At 42.0% G+C, this 13888-nt stretch overlaps 1 protein-coding gene across 1 annotated transcript in view; it reads right to left on the bottom strand.

Annotated features, from left to right (window-relative positions):
• The window catches only part of LOC308080437 (phospholipid-transporting ATPase IH-like), an 81817-nt gene that overhangs the window by 35526 nt on the left and 32403 nt on the right, over positions 1-13888 (bottom strand). Inside the window, 12 exon segments of the mRNA XM_080422320.1 lie at positions 1244-1308; positions 3878-3928; positions 4421-4524; positions 5184-5312; positions 6816-6923; positions 7975-7992; positions 7994-8026; positions 8028-8057; positions 8816-8905; positions 9121-9173; positions 9176-9211; positions 9214-9241. Coding sequence (XP_080278446.1) covers positions 1244-1308; positions 3878-3928; positions 4421-4524; positions 5184-5312; positions 6816-6923; positions 7975-7992; positions 7994-8026; positions 8028-8057; positions 8816-8905; positions 9121-9173; positions 9176-9211; positions 9214-9241 — 745 coding nt within the window.

Here is a 13888-nt window from a genome sequence, read left to right as displayed (position 1 = left end):
GCGGTTGGCACCAGCTCAGAAAAACGGAGAGAGAAGTGTGAGGGAGTTGAGGAGTCTATAGTACGCGTGCGGCGAGTAAATGCAATGGGGTTTTTTACAGAACAGGGAATTTTGGCGGTGAAAAAGATGGATGAGTGGTCGGAAATGCAGGTAGGAGTGACATTTGTGACAGAAACAGTTAAACCAAATGACAACACAAGATCCAGGATGTGGCCCTTTTCATGTGTAGGGACAGTAACTGATTGAGTGAGATTAAAAGTGTCAATGAGGCTTAAAAAGTCCTTTGCCAGGGGATTCGATGGACAACATGGATGCACATTAAAATCACCACTTATTATGAAGGTGTCATATGAGACCATTATACCAGATAAAAAATCACTAAACTCATTGATAAAATCCTTATAGAGAGAGTGCACTTCCTAGTCATACCGATTCCTCTTCCCATTTTGATGACAATATTGTTTATATGTTTAGACCAAGATAAAGAGCTATCAATAGTTACTCCCAGAAGTTTTATTGTGTTCACTTGTTCAATTTGTGTGGTGCCGTTGACAATATTTAGAGTAAGAGAGAGAGAAATGAGAAATGAGTGGAATCGTATTTTTAAATAAATTACTTTAAATATTCACTTAAGTGCGCTCATGTGAGGCAGATTAAACTGAACCCACATCGACTGATTGTTCATTATTACTGATGTACTGTATTTCTGAGCAGAGATGAGCTGCCTTTAATCACCAACACAACATATACGTTGTAGTCCTAAAACCCATACATGAGTTCACAGTCTGTTTCCTCACCAGATTTCCACTGCTTTTTTCCAACAGTGTCTTTGAACATGAGTAAGATAAATTACTTCTGAAAGGAGCATGGTTACAAAGTATACCAGTGGCAGGAATTTATTCTTGGCCATTGCTGGAATGGCAGAAATTGAGTGTAATATAATATGAAAATACTTATCACTTATGAGTAGAATTAATTATTTTTGACAATTGTTGTTTTGACCACTTGTTGTGAACACATATTTTTAACAGACTTTAAAGACTTTCTTTATATTCTCTGTGTGAAATTAATACCAACGATATTAATGTGTCCTACTGAGTCTAGCATGAAGAGCAAAGGAGAGTAGAAGAGTAATGCATAATTTAGACTCTGATGTAATGTGTTGCTTGTGAGCCTGTAGATCGGCACTTTGCAGCACATGACGCCATCGCATGTCTAAGTATAAATCAGGCACGTTAATTACCATAAATGTACTCTGTGTTCTTGAGCGTGGCTCCTCTGAGCAGAAGGTTCTCTGATCCTAATGGCCTGCCAACAGAAGAGAGGTCAATGACATTTACATTTACACATCAGCTCACATATCGATGCTGTCGGGAGAAACCTTGTATCTCCATATTTCAATTTGTTATGTTTTTTTGTAAATTAGTACCCTACTTGGTCGTACAAGACAAATAACCAATCTATAAGCTTGTAGATTGGCTGTTGTAAGTGAAAGTCGTCACGTCTATCTGTGGATTTTATAAACTATTGAACAAATGGCATGTATTAACAAGAGCTTGTGACTAAATAATTACTGCATTGGATCCATTGAACTATTTTTTATAATGTTTTTTATTTCCTGAAAAGTAACGGTTTTGGACATACAAGGTTTCCACATGACAGTGACGATATCAGCTCATACTGTAGCAGCCAATGCTTGTAGTCAGTGTTGTATCATTTTCCCCAACGATGCATTGTGTACCAGACCATGCTGATGATTCCTGTTTCACAATGTTACATCAAGTCACCTCTTGTGCCAATGCAAATTAGGCACGCAGCTTTCCTTCTTCAGCTACTGCAATTATCATTAGCAGAGGTGACATGTGGCTAATGATGATTTTTATTATTTATTTCTAGACGTCTAAAGAAGGTGTTCTGGTTTCACCAGGTATTTAGATAAACAAAAAACTATTATTATTTCAAAATGTTTATTATTATTATTATTATTATTTTATTGTTAATAATAATAATAAAACGTTAGTTTAAAGGCATACTAGGTAATGTTTTCAACAAAACTAAAGTTAAATTGTATATCTTTTGTGAGTGGCAAAAGTTTCACAACACCCACTCCATGAATTTCACCCCCGGAAGCCTTTTATTTATATATTTTCTATTGAACGTGGACGGGGGGGACTTTCCCGGGAAAATGACGTTCCTGGCCAACGTCATGACGTCGTGGCCGACGTCCTGGCGCAACGGTTTCCTGTTTGGCCAGGAACTACCGCGCTAATAACAAAAAGGAACCTCACGCTGATTTTAAGAGAATGTAGGATTGGAAGATCGAAAAAGAACAGAAAAAGAAAGCACAGCTCATGGTAACTAATGCTCCACTGGCTAAGAGAAACGATCCGTAGATAGTATAAAACAATTAAAAGATCGCTTTTTGAAACGCTTCCGGCTTCCGGTGAAAACGAATGGAATTCTGGGTAATCGAGGACTACGGAAATTGTATGCAGTGACGGTAGTGACCAGCAGAGGTTGCTAAAAATCGTTATTTGTGATTCTGCATTGTACAACTTTAAAGCCACACTATATAACTTTATTTTAATGAATAAAATGCAATTTTGTCCAATCTGTATTGTAGAGTATGTTAATACAATATAACTTATACAATTGGGGTGGTTGTATTTTGTCTTCTATTGAGATATTTAGTGTCAAAGGTCATGTCTCACCTAGACACAGGATCTGACACGAATTTTTACCTGATGGTCAAGATTCAATTTATCCCCTGAGCAAGCAGGCGGGCTCTATTAGCTCAATGGTAAAAATGTCAGCACTTGCGCAGGAAACCGGGTTCAAATCCGGGGGTGTAGAAGAGGAAAGTTACAAAGTTGTATGGTAGAGTATGTTAATACAATATAACTAGTGCATCTGCAGTGGATGGAGTTGGCCTCCCTACTCTTCCATTGAGACATTTAGCCCCTGTGTCCGGTAGGACACCACCTACTGGTTGACAAACAGCAGTGCTTGAAGCTCATAAGCACAATAACAATATCTTCCGAGGTCAAGTGGGGGGACTCCCTCTTGCCTTAGCGGTAGAGATTTGATCTCTCAAATGGGAGACCCGGGTTTAAATCCCAGGTAGGAGTAGGCCTGTCCCCGACTAAGGATTTGTTTAGTCGAATCTAATTGGCGACTAATTGCCAATAGTTGACTGGCAGTCGACTAATAATTTATTTATTTTTAGGGCCAAAATACATTTTATTTCAAAGGGCCAAGTCTACACAGTTTGTTTTGTGTCTCCAGCAGAGTTTCTAGTGTCTCTATCTCTCTCTGGAAGAGGTTGCACATGAACTCCAACACAAACAATACCAATACAAAGACGAGGAATAAGAAGAATAAAGTGGAAGTTTCGTGTGGTTGCAGGTGTAGACTTGGCCAAAATACAATTAAAAACATTTTTGGCCCTTAAAAAAAAAAAAAAAGTCGACTCGGACCCCCCGCGACTAACCAGTCGACTAGTCGACTTAGTCGAGGTCAGGCCTGGGTAGGACATAAAGGTTTGCGGCTTTGAAGAGGGTTGACTGAGCAATGTCCTGCTTCACACTCAAACAGTCAGGACTCCACTGGAGAAAGTGGCAGGTACTGTAAGCTGTCTGGCTCAAGGACACATTATCTATGATACAAGTTGTTGAAAAGTATAGAGCCGTGCTTCTCAAACTTTTGAATTTCAAGGACCCCCATAACTCTGAGTTACAGACCCGTAAGTGTCCATTTAGAACCCATTCAAGGAACCCTGAGCGTCCCTGGATCCCACTTTGAGTACATCACAGATATTGAGTATTTCCCAGATTTTCTACGAGGATTTCTTCTATACTGTGGAGTCAGTCATACATACCTGGCAACCGGCTCATTCCTGTCCGTGTAGATGTTTATACGACCCACAAATCTGTGTAGAAAAACACGTAATAACACGCATTTTACAAATCCTGTGTGTGCACATGGGCTTGAGTATGTCCACAAATAAATACTTATTAAGTCATATGTTGGCGCACACACACACACACACACACACGCACGCACGCACGCACGCACGCACGCGCGCAAGCACGCACGAGCACATGCACACACATTCATGTGTGCAAACATTAACAGATCGAGTAAAAGATACAAGGCCATGTGTGCATGTTTAGGTGTTGACAAATTGACATTATGATGTGTGTTCTCATAATAGAAAATTATAAAGAAAGATTTTTTGTAAAATATCATGCATAAGGGGTTTAGTGTTAGGGTTAGACTCAGGCATTAGGGGTTGGGTTTTAGTGTTACGGTTAGAATCAGGCATTAGGGATCAGGGGTGGGTTAGTGTTAGGTTTAGTGTTAGGCCAGCATGTCAGCAGCCCTGGCATTTCAGTGAAAGATATGTACACATGTAACTGACTTGTAGAGGTCAGGCTGTGGTTGTTCACATTCTATGGTTGCCTGGATGGCTTCCACTTCGTCCTCTTTCTTATACGCCTTGGTGTCCTGAACCGCATAGTATGTCTGGGGAGAGAGAGAGAGAGAGAGAGAGAGAGAGAGAGAGAGAGAGAGAGAGAGAGAGAGAGAGAGAGAGAGAGAGAGAGAGAGAGAGAGAGAGAGAGAGAGAGAGAGAGAGAGAGAGAGAGAGAGAGAGAGAGAGAGAGAGAGAGAGAGAGAGAGGGAGGGGTATGGAGGGATGGAGAGGAAAGCAGTATATTATAATCTATTTTTATATACTTTTATTCATAGTCACATGACGTGTCCTTTGCCAAAAATAACAGATTTTCAAGCTAACAACGCAACATGCTTGTAGCCTGGAAACCAGACGAATCTGCCAGTGCAAAAAAAGAGAGCCCTCGGCAGATGAGTTGTGATTGGATTTCGCTGACCCAGAAGTTGTGGGGCACCAATCAGGGCCCAGTATGCAAATATGGGGCGGGTTCACCAAAGGCTTCTTTTTTTTTCGCCCCTTAGAAATGCAGGTTCCACACAGAGATTCCAGACTAATATCTACGCAGTGATATTAGTCTGGCCATGCCAGGCTAACATGCTTGAGCTTGAGAATCAGTTATTTTCAGTGAGGGGCAATGAAACTCACTCTCTTTATCTATACACACAATCATGCTCTGACTCTCTCTCTCTCTCTCTCTCTCTCTCTCTCTCTCTCTCTTTCTGTCTCACACCTTATGGCTGCTCTCTCCATCCAGGCTGGCTGTGGTGACGTAGCAGGTACCTTCCTCTCTGGACGAGGAAAGGAGGATCAGGTCACAGGGAAACGTCTCGTTTTCTTTCACATAGACCACGTCCCCTACCTGAGAGAGCGAGAGAGGTACAAAGGAGAGATTGAACTTTCTCTGAATCAAGTTTGAATGAAAGTACTGTACATAGTTCACACATAACCACAGTTATACCCTGGTGTCCCTAGTTTGGGCACATTTTTCAAATAATTTCAGATTTTTTCAAAAAAAGCTGAAATAGTCGACCATCGTGAAATTTGTGATGCGCTTGTAAATCGTCTAGTTTCGCTATTCGTCACACAAGGAAGTATCCTACAGTACATGGTTAAATACAAGGTCAATTTGCATGCAGTTTTTCTTACATTATAATACATGGTGGAAACTTTTCCTATAAAAACAGATTCATTTGTATGAGCTATGACAGAAGTGTTTAAAAAAGAGTTAGGATAGGAAGTTTTTTCCAAAAGGCCAAAATATTATAATCTGAACCTGAAGCAGGTTTTGAATCCACAATGCAGCCAATCTATCATGAAGTGCCTCACAGCATTCTGACAGCCCATACTGTGTGTGTGTGTGTGTGTGTGTGTGTGTGTGTGTGTGTGTGTGTGTGTGTGTGTGTGTGTGTGTGTGTGTGTGTGTGTGTGTGTGTGTGTGTGTGTGTGTGTGTGTGTGTGTGTGTGTGTGTGTGTGTGTGTGCATAATACTACTACAGTAGCTATTGAGCTAACCTTGCACTTTCCCACTCTCACTCTCACTCTCACTCTCACTCTCTCTCTCTCTCTCTCTCTCTCTCTCTCTCTCTCTCTCTCTCTCCTCTCTCTCTCTCTCTCTCTCTCTCTCTCTAGAACTCATTCACTGCCTAGAACGACTAAAACGACTTCTGTCCCATAAGCCCTGTCTGCCTAGAACGACTAAAACGACTTTTAATTTTTTCTTTTTTCTTTTTTTTCTTTTCTTTTTTTAATTTGACCCAAAGACCAAGGAGATATGATTTTTCGAAGATCTAGACTCCCATCCACTTCTTTGTTAACTTAAAACTTAAAAATTCTGTATCTCGGCTCCTGAGTACTTTTTTTTTTCAATGAAAAATCTCTGGCAGTGGGCAAACGCGTCCAGAAATAATTCAGGCAGTGAATGAGTTAAGTGATGTACAGTAGTGATGTCTCTCTCTAATATTATGTGATGTACAGTAGTGATGTCTCTCTCTAATATTATGTGATGTACAGTAGTGATGTCTCTAGTATTATGTGATGTACAGTAGTGATGTCTCTCTCTAGTATTATGTGATGTACAGGACAGCAGTGATGTGTGCTGATCTCTCACTATCTGGCTGTTATGCAACAGATGAGGAAAAGCTTAGCGGCATAAAGACATACATACACATACATAGAGACTGAACAAGTGCACATGCACATGCACACGCACACGCACACGCACACGCACACGCACACACACACACACACATTCGACAAGCTTAGTGCCAAAATCTCACAGCATGAGCTAACAAAGCTCTCCCTTAAACGCTATGATTCTCTCAAATGTTTATCTGATCAGACACACGGATAAAGAAACACATACCCTGAGCTTGCGGCTCTGTTTCCGGATCACCTTCCCATACTGGACCACGTGCACAGGACACTGGTTGATAGAATTGTCTGCCTTGTGTCTTAGCCAGTCCTCATAACCCTGAGATGGAGAGAGAAAGGACAAAGAGTTTAGTAGTAGCATGTGTGTGGTATACAGTAATATTCGGAGCACGTAAAAATAAGATGTGTAATGGTCAAGTTTTACACTCTCAGGTCCCCATTTTGTGGAAATATTTTGTCAGCCGGTTTAACAGCCCAAAGTATACCCCGGCCCTGCAGGGTTGAAGTGAGCTGCCTGTAGACTAGAGAGACTACTTACTAGTGCATTACTAAAATGATTATGATGTACAAAACTATTAATGAGAGGTCGGTATAGTTTGGGCTAGAGGAATATATATTTGCGGCTAGCGTATTTTATACCCCAGGTAGGTATAAACTTGACTAGCCCAGAATATATCCCGGGGTATAAAACCGGCTAGCACACTTTAACCCTGGCTATGGCTTGGCCGGGGGTATACTTTGGGCTGTTACACTGGCGTGAAGCACGGTCAACGGAGGCGCGACATACTGTTGGTGAAGAACGGAGGAGTAACCGTGACGCAGTGGCGAGATGGGCTGGATTAGGCTGAAATGGGACAGCAGCTGGTGCTTTGGTCCCCAAGTAGGGCATGGCCATTTTTTACTTTTTTTGTTAAGATCTTGAGCGTAAGCATTCAAATGACGCGTACACTGGCATCTGAAAATAGTTGAAGATATGCTTATTTGAAGGTTTTTGCACTCAAACTCAAGAAACTCGCCCTCATAATCTCACAGACTGGTAATGGGAGGGAACACCCCCACCACTCCCCAGACAAGTGGTTCTCAGCCCATTTCTGGTTCACTTGCAATACCCTCACGGCCCACCAGTGGTCCCCGGTGGTCCCCACTGACAGACTGTCATCTGTCAGTGGAGTCAGCTAACACTCAGGATACAAACCTGACAGCGCTGACATGTTTAATTTGCCATATGTACATTGATAATAAACTGTGTGGGGTCACAAAACATAGACACTCACACAGTGTGTATCTACAGTAGAGGCTGATTTATACTTCAACTGCGTAGCAAATGTTATTATAGAAGTGTAAGACACTGTTCAGCTCGTTGGACTCACCTGTTTGATGGAAGTGACCTGTTATGACAAAGAATAGAGGCAACCCACTGGTAAATGGGACTGGTGGGAGTGTCAATGATCAACTAGAGAAAGAGAGAGAGAAGGCAGAGAGAGAGACAGAGGGAGGGATGGAGGGAGGGATGGAGAGAGAGAGAAGGGAGAGAGAGAGACAAGGAGGGAGAGAGAGACAAGGTAGAGAGAGAAGGGAGGGAGAGAGAGAGGGGGGGCAGAGGTTGATTTAGAGTGAAAAGGAATATTCAGTTATCAACAACATCCATATTAGTGAGCATTGTTCAGTACAGTGTTCAGTACAGTACTCATTGTTCAGGACCGTATTAATTGTTCAGTACAGTATTCATTGTTCAGTACAGTATTCATTGTTCAGGACAGAATTAATTGTTCAGTACAGTATTCATTGTTCAGTACCGTATTCATTGTTCAGTACAGTATTCATTGTTCAGGACAGAATTAATTGTACAGGACAGTATTCATTGTTCAGGACAGTATTCATTGTTCAGGACAGTATTCATTGTTCAGTACCGTATTCATTGTTCAGTACCGTATTCATTGTTCAGTACAGTATTCATTGTTCAGGACAGAATTAATTGTACAGGACAGTATTCATTGCTCAGGACAGTATTCATTGTTCAGGACAGTATTCATTGTTCAGGACAGTATTCATTGTTCAAGTACCGTATTCATTGTTCAGTACAGTATTCATTGTTCAGGACAGAATTAATTGTACAGGACAGTATTCATTGTTCAGGACAGTATTCATTGTTCAGGGACAGTATTCATTGTTCAGGACAGTATTCAGCACAGTATTGTTTCCCGCTCTCACCTGGACCAGAAAGATGATTAGGAAGTAGAAGTTGGCAACTCTCCTGAACTGCTCAAACAGATTCTTAGGGACGAAGTTCCAAAATGTGTACTGTAAACAGAAGACAGCAATACGCCACAATACATTATAATGATGACGGTATGAGTGTAGTGTGTGTGTGTGTGTGTGTGTGTGTGTGTGTGTGTGTGTGTGTGTGTGTGTGTGTGTGTGTGTGTGTGTGTGTGTGTGTGTGTGTGTGTGTGTGGGTGGGTGGGTGGGTGGGTGGGTGGGTGGGTGGGTGTGGCGTGTGCGTGTGTGTGACGCACCTTAGAGGAGACTATTCTGTTGTCAGGGTATCTCTGTGGTATATAGGCCTCGGTCCAGGAGGAGGTTCTTTGTGGCCAATATAGACTGTCTACTGTCGACCCAGTTCTCCTCACCAGCACACTGCAAACACAACACATAACACACACACGGTTACAGACATATACAGGTGAAAGCCAAGGAGACAAAAGAGAAAGGTGGAAGAGAGGGAAGTAAAGAGAGATAAAAGTAAATGTAGATAGAGAGAAACTGAGTGAAAACTGATTTTATACTTCATTGTACAACGGTTTTGCACACCGAAAATTGCCAATAGATAAGCTATTTTCATGAGGGCATGAGGGAGGTAAAGAGCGTGTGTGCGTGTGTGCGTGTGTGAGTGTGCGTGTGTGCGTGTGTGTGTGTGTGTGCGTGTGTGTGTGTGTGTGTGCGTGTGTGAGCACGCGTGCACGCGTGCTCACACATGTATACACTGCAAACTTTCAGTGTAACATTCTAAGATGCCTGCTTATGAAGAAACTCCGACAAAGAGAGAGAGGGTTGCAGTGTATAATAAGTAATGTTTCCACCATGAATGAAAGCTTTTGTATCTTACCACGGATGCATACACGGGACTGCATGTGACTCACAGTGGAATGCATCACACACACACACACACACACACACACACACACACACACACACACACACACACACACACACACACACACACACGTGTACAGAGAGCAAAGACTAACTGATAACTTGGTGAAAGGAATTAATTCTCTCTTTCTCTCTCTCCATCTACCGCCCCCCCCCCCCCCTCGTCCATTCATCAGTTTTTCCCCTTCATTCCTCTTTGACTCATTGATTTTTAGTGTAGTGAATCACAGGTCACGCACACATTTAAAAGGAAATAAACGTAGCATGTTATTGTTCGCCGTCCCAAACCAGATAACGTTAACTTGCATCCTCCTGTCAAGGTTGAACAGGTTTAAGACCTGTGTCTCTGGACTCTGTACTGCAGTGTTTCCCAAACACTGGGTCGGGACCCATTTGTGTGTTTCTATGTGTCACGACGAGTAAATATCCCTTTCTTTTTTTTCATTTCCTGCATTAGAATGAAAAAAAAAACATATATTATTTTAAAAAACAATATATATAATCAGAATTTGTAATTGAAATGTATTCATAAAATTCCAAAAGAATTTCATGAATAAAATAAAATATCAAAAATTCCATTAAAAAAATAGTGAAAATGGCAGCTCTACAAGCTCACAACGCGTCACAATGCAACAACGGATTTGTGAGCTTGTAGATCGGCTCCTGGGGAGACATCAAATTTCTCTTTTGGGTCTCTCGAGCTAAAACTTTTGGGAACCGTTTGGGAACCACCGCCGTAGTAAACCTGAGATCAAATCCCGCCACTTCTTTCAACTCTTTCGAAGGTTTAACTCATCTTGCATCATCAGACAGATTAATATGTGTGCTTGCGTTTTCTTTAGCCTGTCGCAGGCTTCAGACCTGTGAAATGCATTGTTGTCAGTGAGTGATGCTGCCAGAGCAGGAGGCGGCCATCTTTGTGTACTTCCTGGGTTTGACCTGTGGTAAACCGTGGCAGGCTGAGCCGGCCCAGACAGCTGATCTCTAAGCACACCTAATCCTCCTCTCTGTCTCTCTGTGTATCTCTGCAGCACTCCATGCACTCCACACCTAGTTCTCTATCTGTCTGTCCGTCCGTCCGTCCGTCCGTCCGTCTGTCTGTCTGTCTGTCTGCCAGATTGTGCGAGAGAAATAAGCAACGAGGTCTATGAAAACAAGCCCAAAGAAGTGACTAGGCCACATGAGAACATGTCTCTGCAGCGCTCCATGCTCCTAGTTCTCTATCTGTCTGTCCATCCGTCCGACTGTCTGTCTGTCTGTCTGTCTGTCATGCCTGTCTGTCAGTCTGTCAGTCTAACTGTACTGTAGGCTCACAATAGGACACGATGCAACGCGCTGAGAGCTTGTAGATCTGCTATTTTCAAAAAAAATCTTCGGGGGGAAAAAAGAGAAACACACAACTCACAAATGTGATACCGGGGTCACGAAATACTTTTAGATGTGGGGTCCGTGGACAAATACATATTAATTTGGGGGTCCTTGACATGAAAATATTTGAGAACCATGCACTGGTTTAAACAACCTTAGGAAACAAGCCCAAATAAGTAACTATACTTTAGAAACAAGCCCACAAAAACGCAACCCGCAACTACCAATATTTACAAGCGATAATAAGCCCAAGGTCGCTTATAATAAGTACACATGGCAACACTGCCGTCCGTCTCTCTCTCTCTCTCTCTCTCTCTCTCTCTCTCTCTCTCTCTCTCTCTCTCTCTCTAGTACAGTATTTGGCTGCGGACACCCCATTTGAACATATCTTGTGCCAGGGACCACCATAAAAGAAGATGTGTCAAGATTGTTCAACATTTATCTACAATACACAATGTCAACATGTCAACTTCACCTTAAGCACTGCCTGTAGCCCATAAGGTCGCAGTTCAAGATGTGTACAGTACATACCCGTACATCTGTGCAAATGTTTACACACTTATACATACACTTAATATGTACTTATGTACACTCAACTACCTGTATTATGCAATATACATGCACACACAGACACACCCCAGAGCAATCCACAGCTGTCCACCTCCATTCATACCTCCAACATTCAAGTCCAATGGGATAGATTCCATTCAAAGTGAAAGACGAAAGTCTGCCTGTGTTTATAATTTTTCAGCTGAGCCACAGACGGAAAATTTGATCGTTAACAATTTTCTGAAATTACATTAAGTCCCGCAGCCAGGATGTGTTTGAGGGGAGTGAACGATTTTCCGATAAGAGGAGAATTCAACAACGGGCAATTAAACAGGCAGGGGAGATTACATTAGGCTGTTTAGCTAACAGTCATTCTAACTCCCTCCTCAGGAACACCAAAGATAGCAATCTGAAGCGATGGATAAGAAGGTCAGTTCCAATATCTCTGATATAAGAACAAAAATAGACTCCAGTTGTTCTGCCAAGCTGTGACATGACCAGAACATTCAGTATGAGTCAGATCTGCTGATGCCTGACGCCATCTGTCACAGATGTCAGAGAGGTTTGGATAAATCTTCAATAATCTAGCTTTACTCAAATGGATCCCATTTACATTGAGTGAGGCTAATACCTGATTCATACTTCGGTTTTGCCAAATTACAAGCCGATCTACAAGCTCACGACATGTTATGAGCAGCTATTGTGCAGCTATTTGTATTGCGCAACCAAGTATAATTCAGGCATAAGCCCTGCACAGGAGGAAGATGAGTTTATTGCATGTAATGCATCGTCACGCCATTTATCTGACAAAGTGATAACCAGTTCAGCCTTGATCTTATGCAGAGCAGGGCAGGGGAATCACTGCTGATAAAATCACATATAAAATAATTACAGCCTTTTAACAAGTCAGTAACTGCAAGAAGATGGTCAATGCCCAAGGCCTGCAGAAATGCTGAAGTGTTGGATTTAGCAAAGTTATGAATTTGGAAATACCTGAACCGATCAAAGTGCTGAAGGCTGATTGTGGAGCATAATATTGAGTCCATCAAAGGTCACCCGGGCAGGATATGTCTTGTCTACACCAGGCTAAAAGCAGTTTTAATATAATAGGCTATTTGTTGATACTCTCTGTGGTTGGTTATTATGTTGTTTCAAAAAACGTTTGGCGACATTGCATTGACTTACATTCATTCCATATCTGATTACCCTAATCCTACAAAAAGTCAGCAAAATCCAATTTAGAACAACAGTTTTGTTCCCAATTTGACAATATTGGTAACAGTTAGGCTTATGTCAGGAACACGCACGCACGCACGCACGCACGCACGCACGCACGCACGCACGCACGCACGCACGCACGCACGCACGCACGCACGCACGCACGCACGCACGCACGCACGCACGCACACACACGCGTGCCTGCGTGCGGGGCGAGCAGACAGTGCTAACGAGAGGTGACAGTAATCGTAATGGTAATTGGTGGGTGGATGGGATTGAGTGTCAGTGGCATTGTGGCCTGGTTTCCAACTCCCCCATCTCTCTCTCTCTTTAACTCTCTCTCTGTCTGTCTCTTTCGCTCATATACAAAACACATACAGTTCAACGATAGGTTGTGTCACTGTGCTTCTGTACTCAGGTTACCTCGTCTAGTAGAAAGGCTATATACTCTTTAGCCTCAATTATCTACAGGGCAGAGGAGAGGAGAGTAGGAATATAGGGGTGAAATGATAAATCTGTTTACCAAATGTATCGAATACAAATTTAGTAATCAATTAATTGGATTAGTGATGTATCAAATATTTCTAGTATATGGTATTTATATTTCAATAAAATGTGAATGCTTGTCTTTATTCAATTACAGAAAATAAATTACAGTTCTTTGACTGCAGGGTAAAACATATGACGCAATGTCACTTTATGGTATAAATTAATCACAAATCAAGTGAATAATAAAAAATAAAATAATGGACAGATTAATCATTCTCAGAATGAGGAAGATGGAGACAGTTGAAAGGAAAAAAAGAAGGAGAAAAGAGAGATGACTATAGAGAGAGGAAAGAGGCGCAAAGGGGGGCAGGGAGGAATATACAAAATAGAGACAGCAAGTTAGAGAGAGAGAGAGAGAGAGAGAGAGAGAGAGAGAGAGAGAGAGAGAGAGAAAAGGGGGACTGAGAGAGGAAGGCATAGATACTGTAGCTTTGTTAGGCTCTGCTT

The sequence above is a fragment of the Gymnoscopelus braueri genome (assembly GCF_963280865.1).
Source record: "Gymnoscopelus braueri genome assembly, chromosome: 24".
NCBI lineage: Eukaryota > Metazoa > Chordata > Actinopteri > Myctophiformes > Myctophidae > Gymnoscopelus > Gymnoscopelus braueri.
This window is presented reverse-complemented; position numbering and strand designations above follow the sequence as displayed.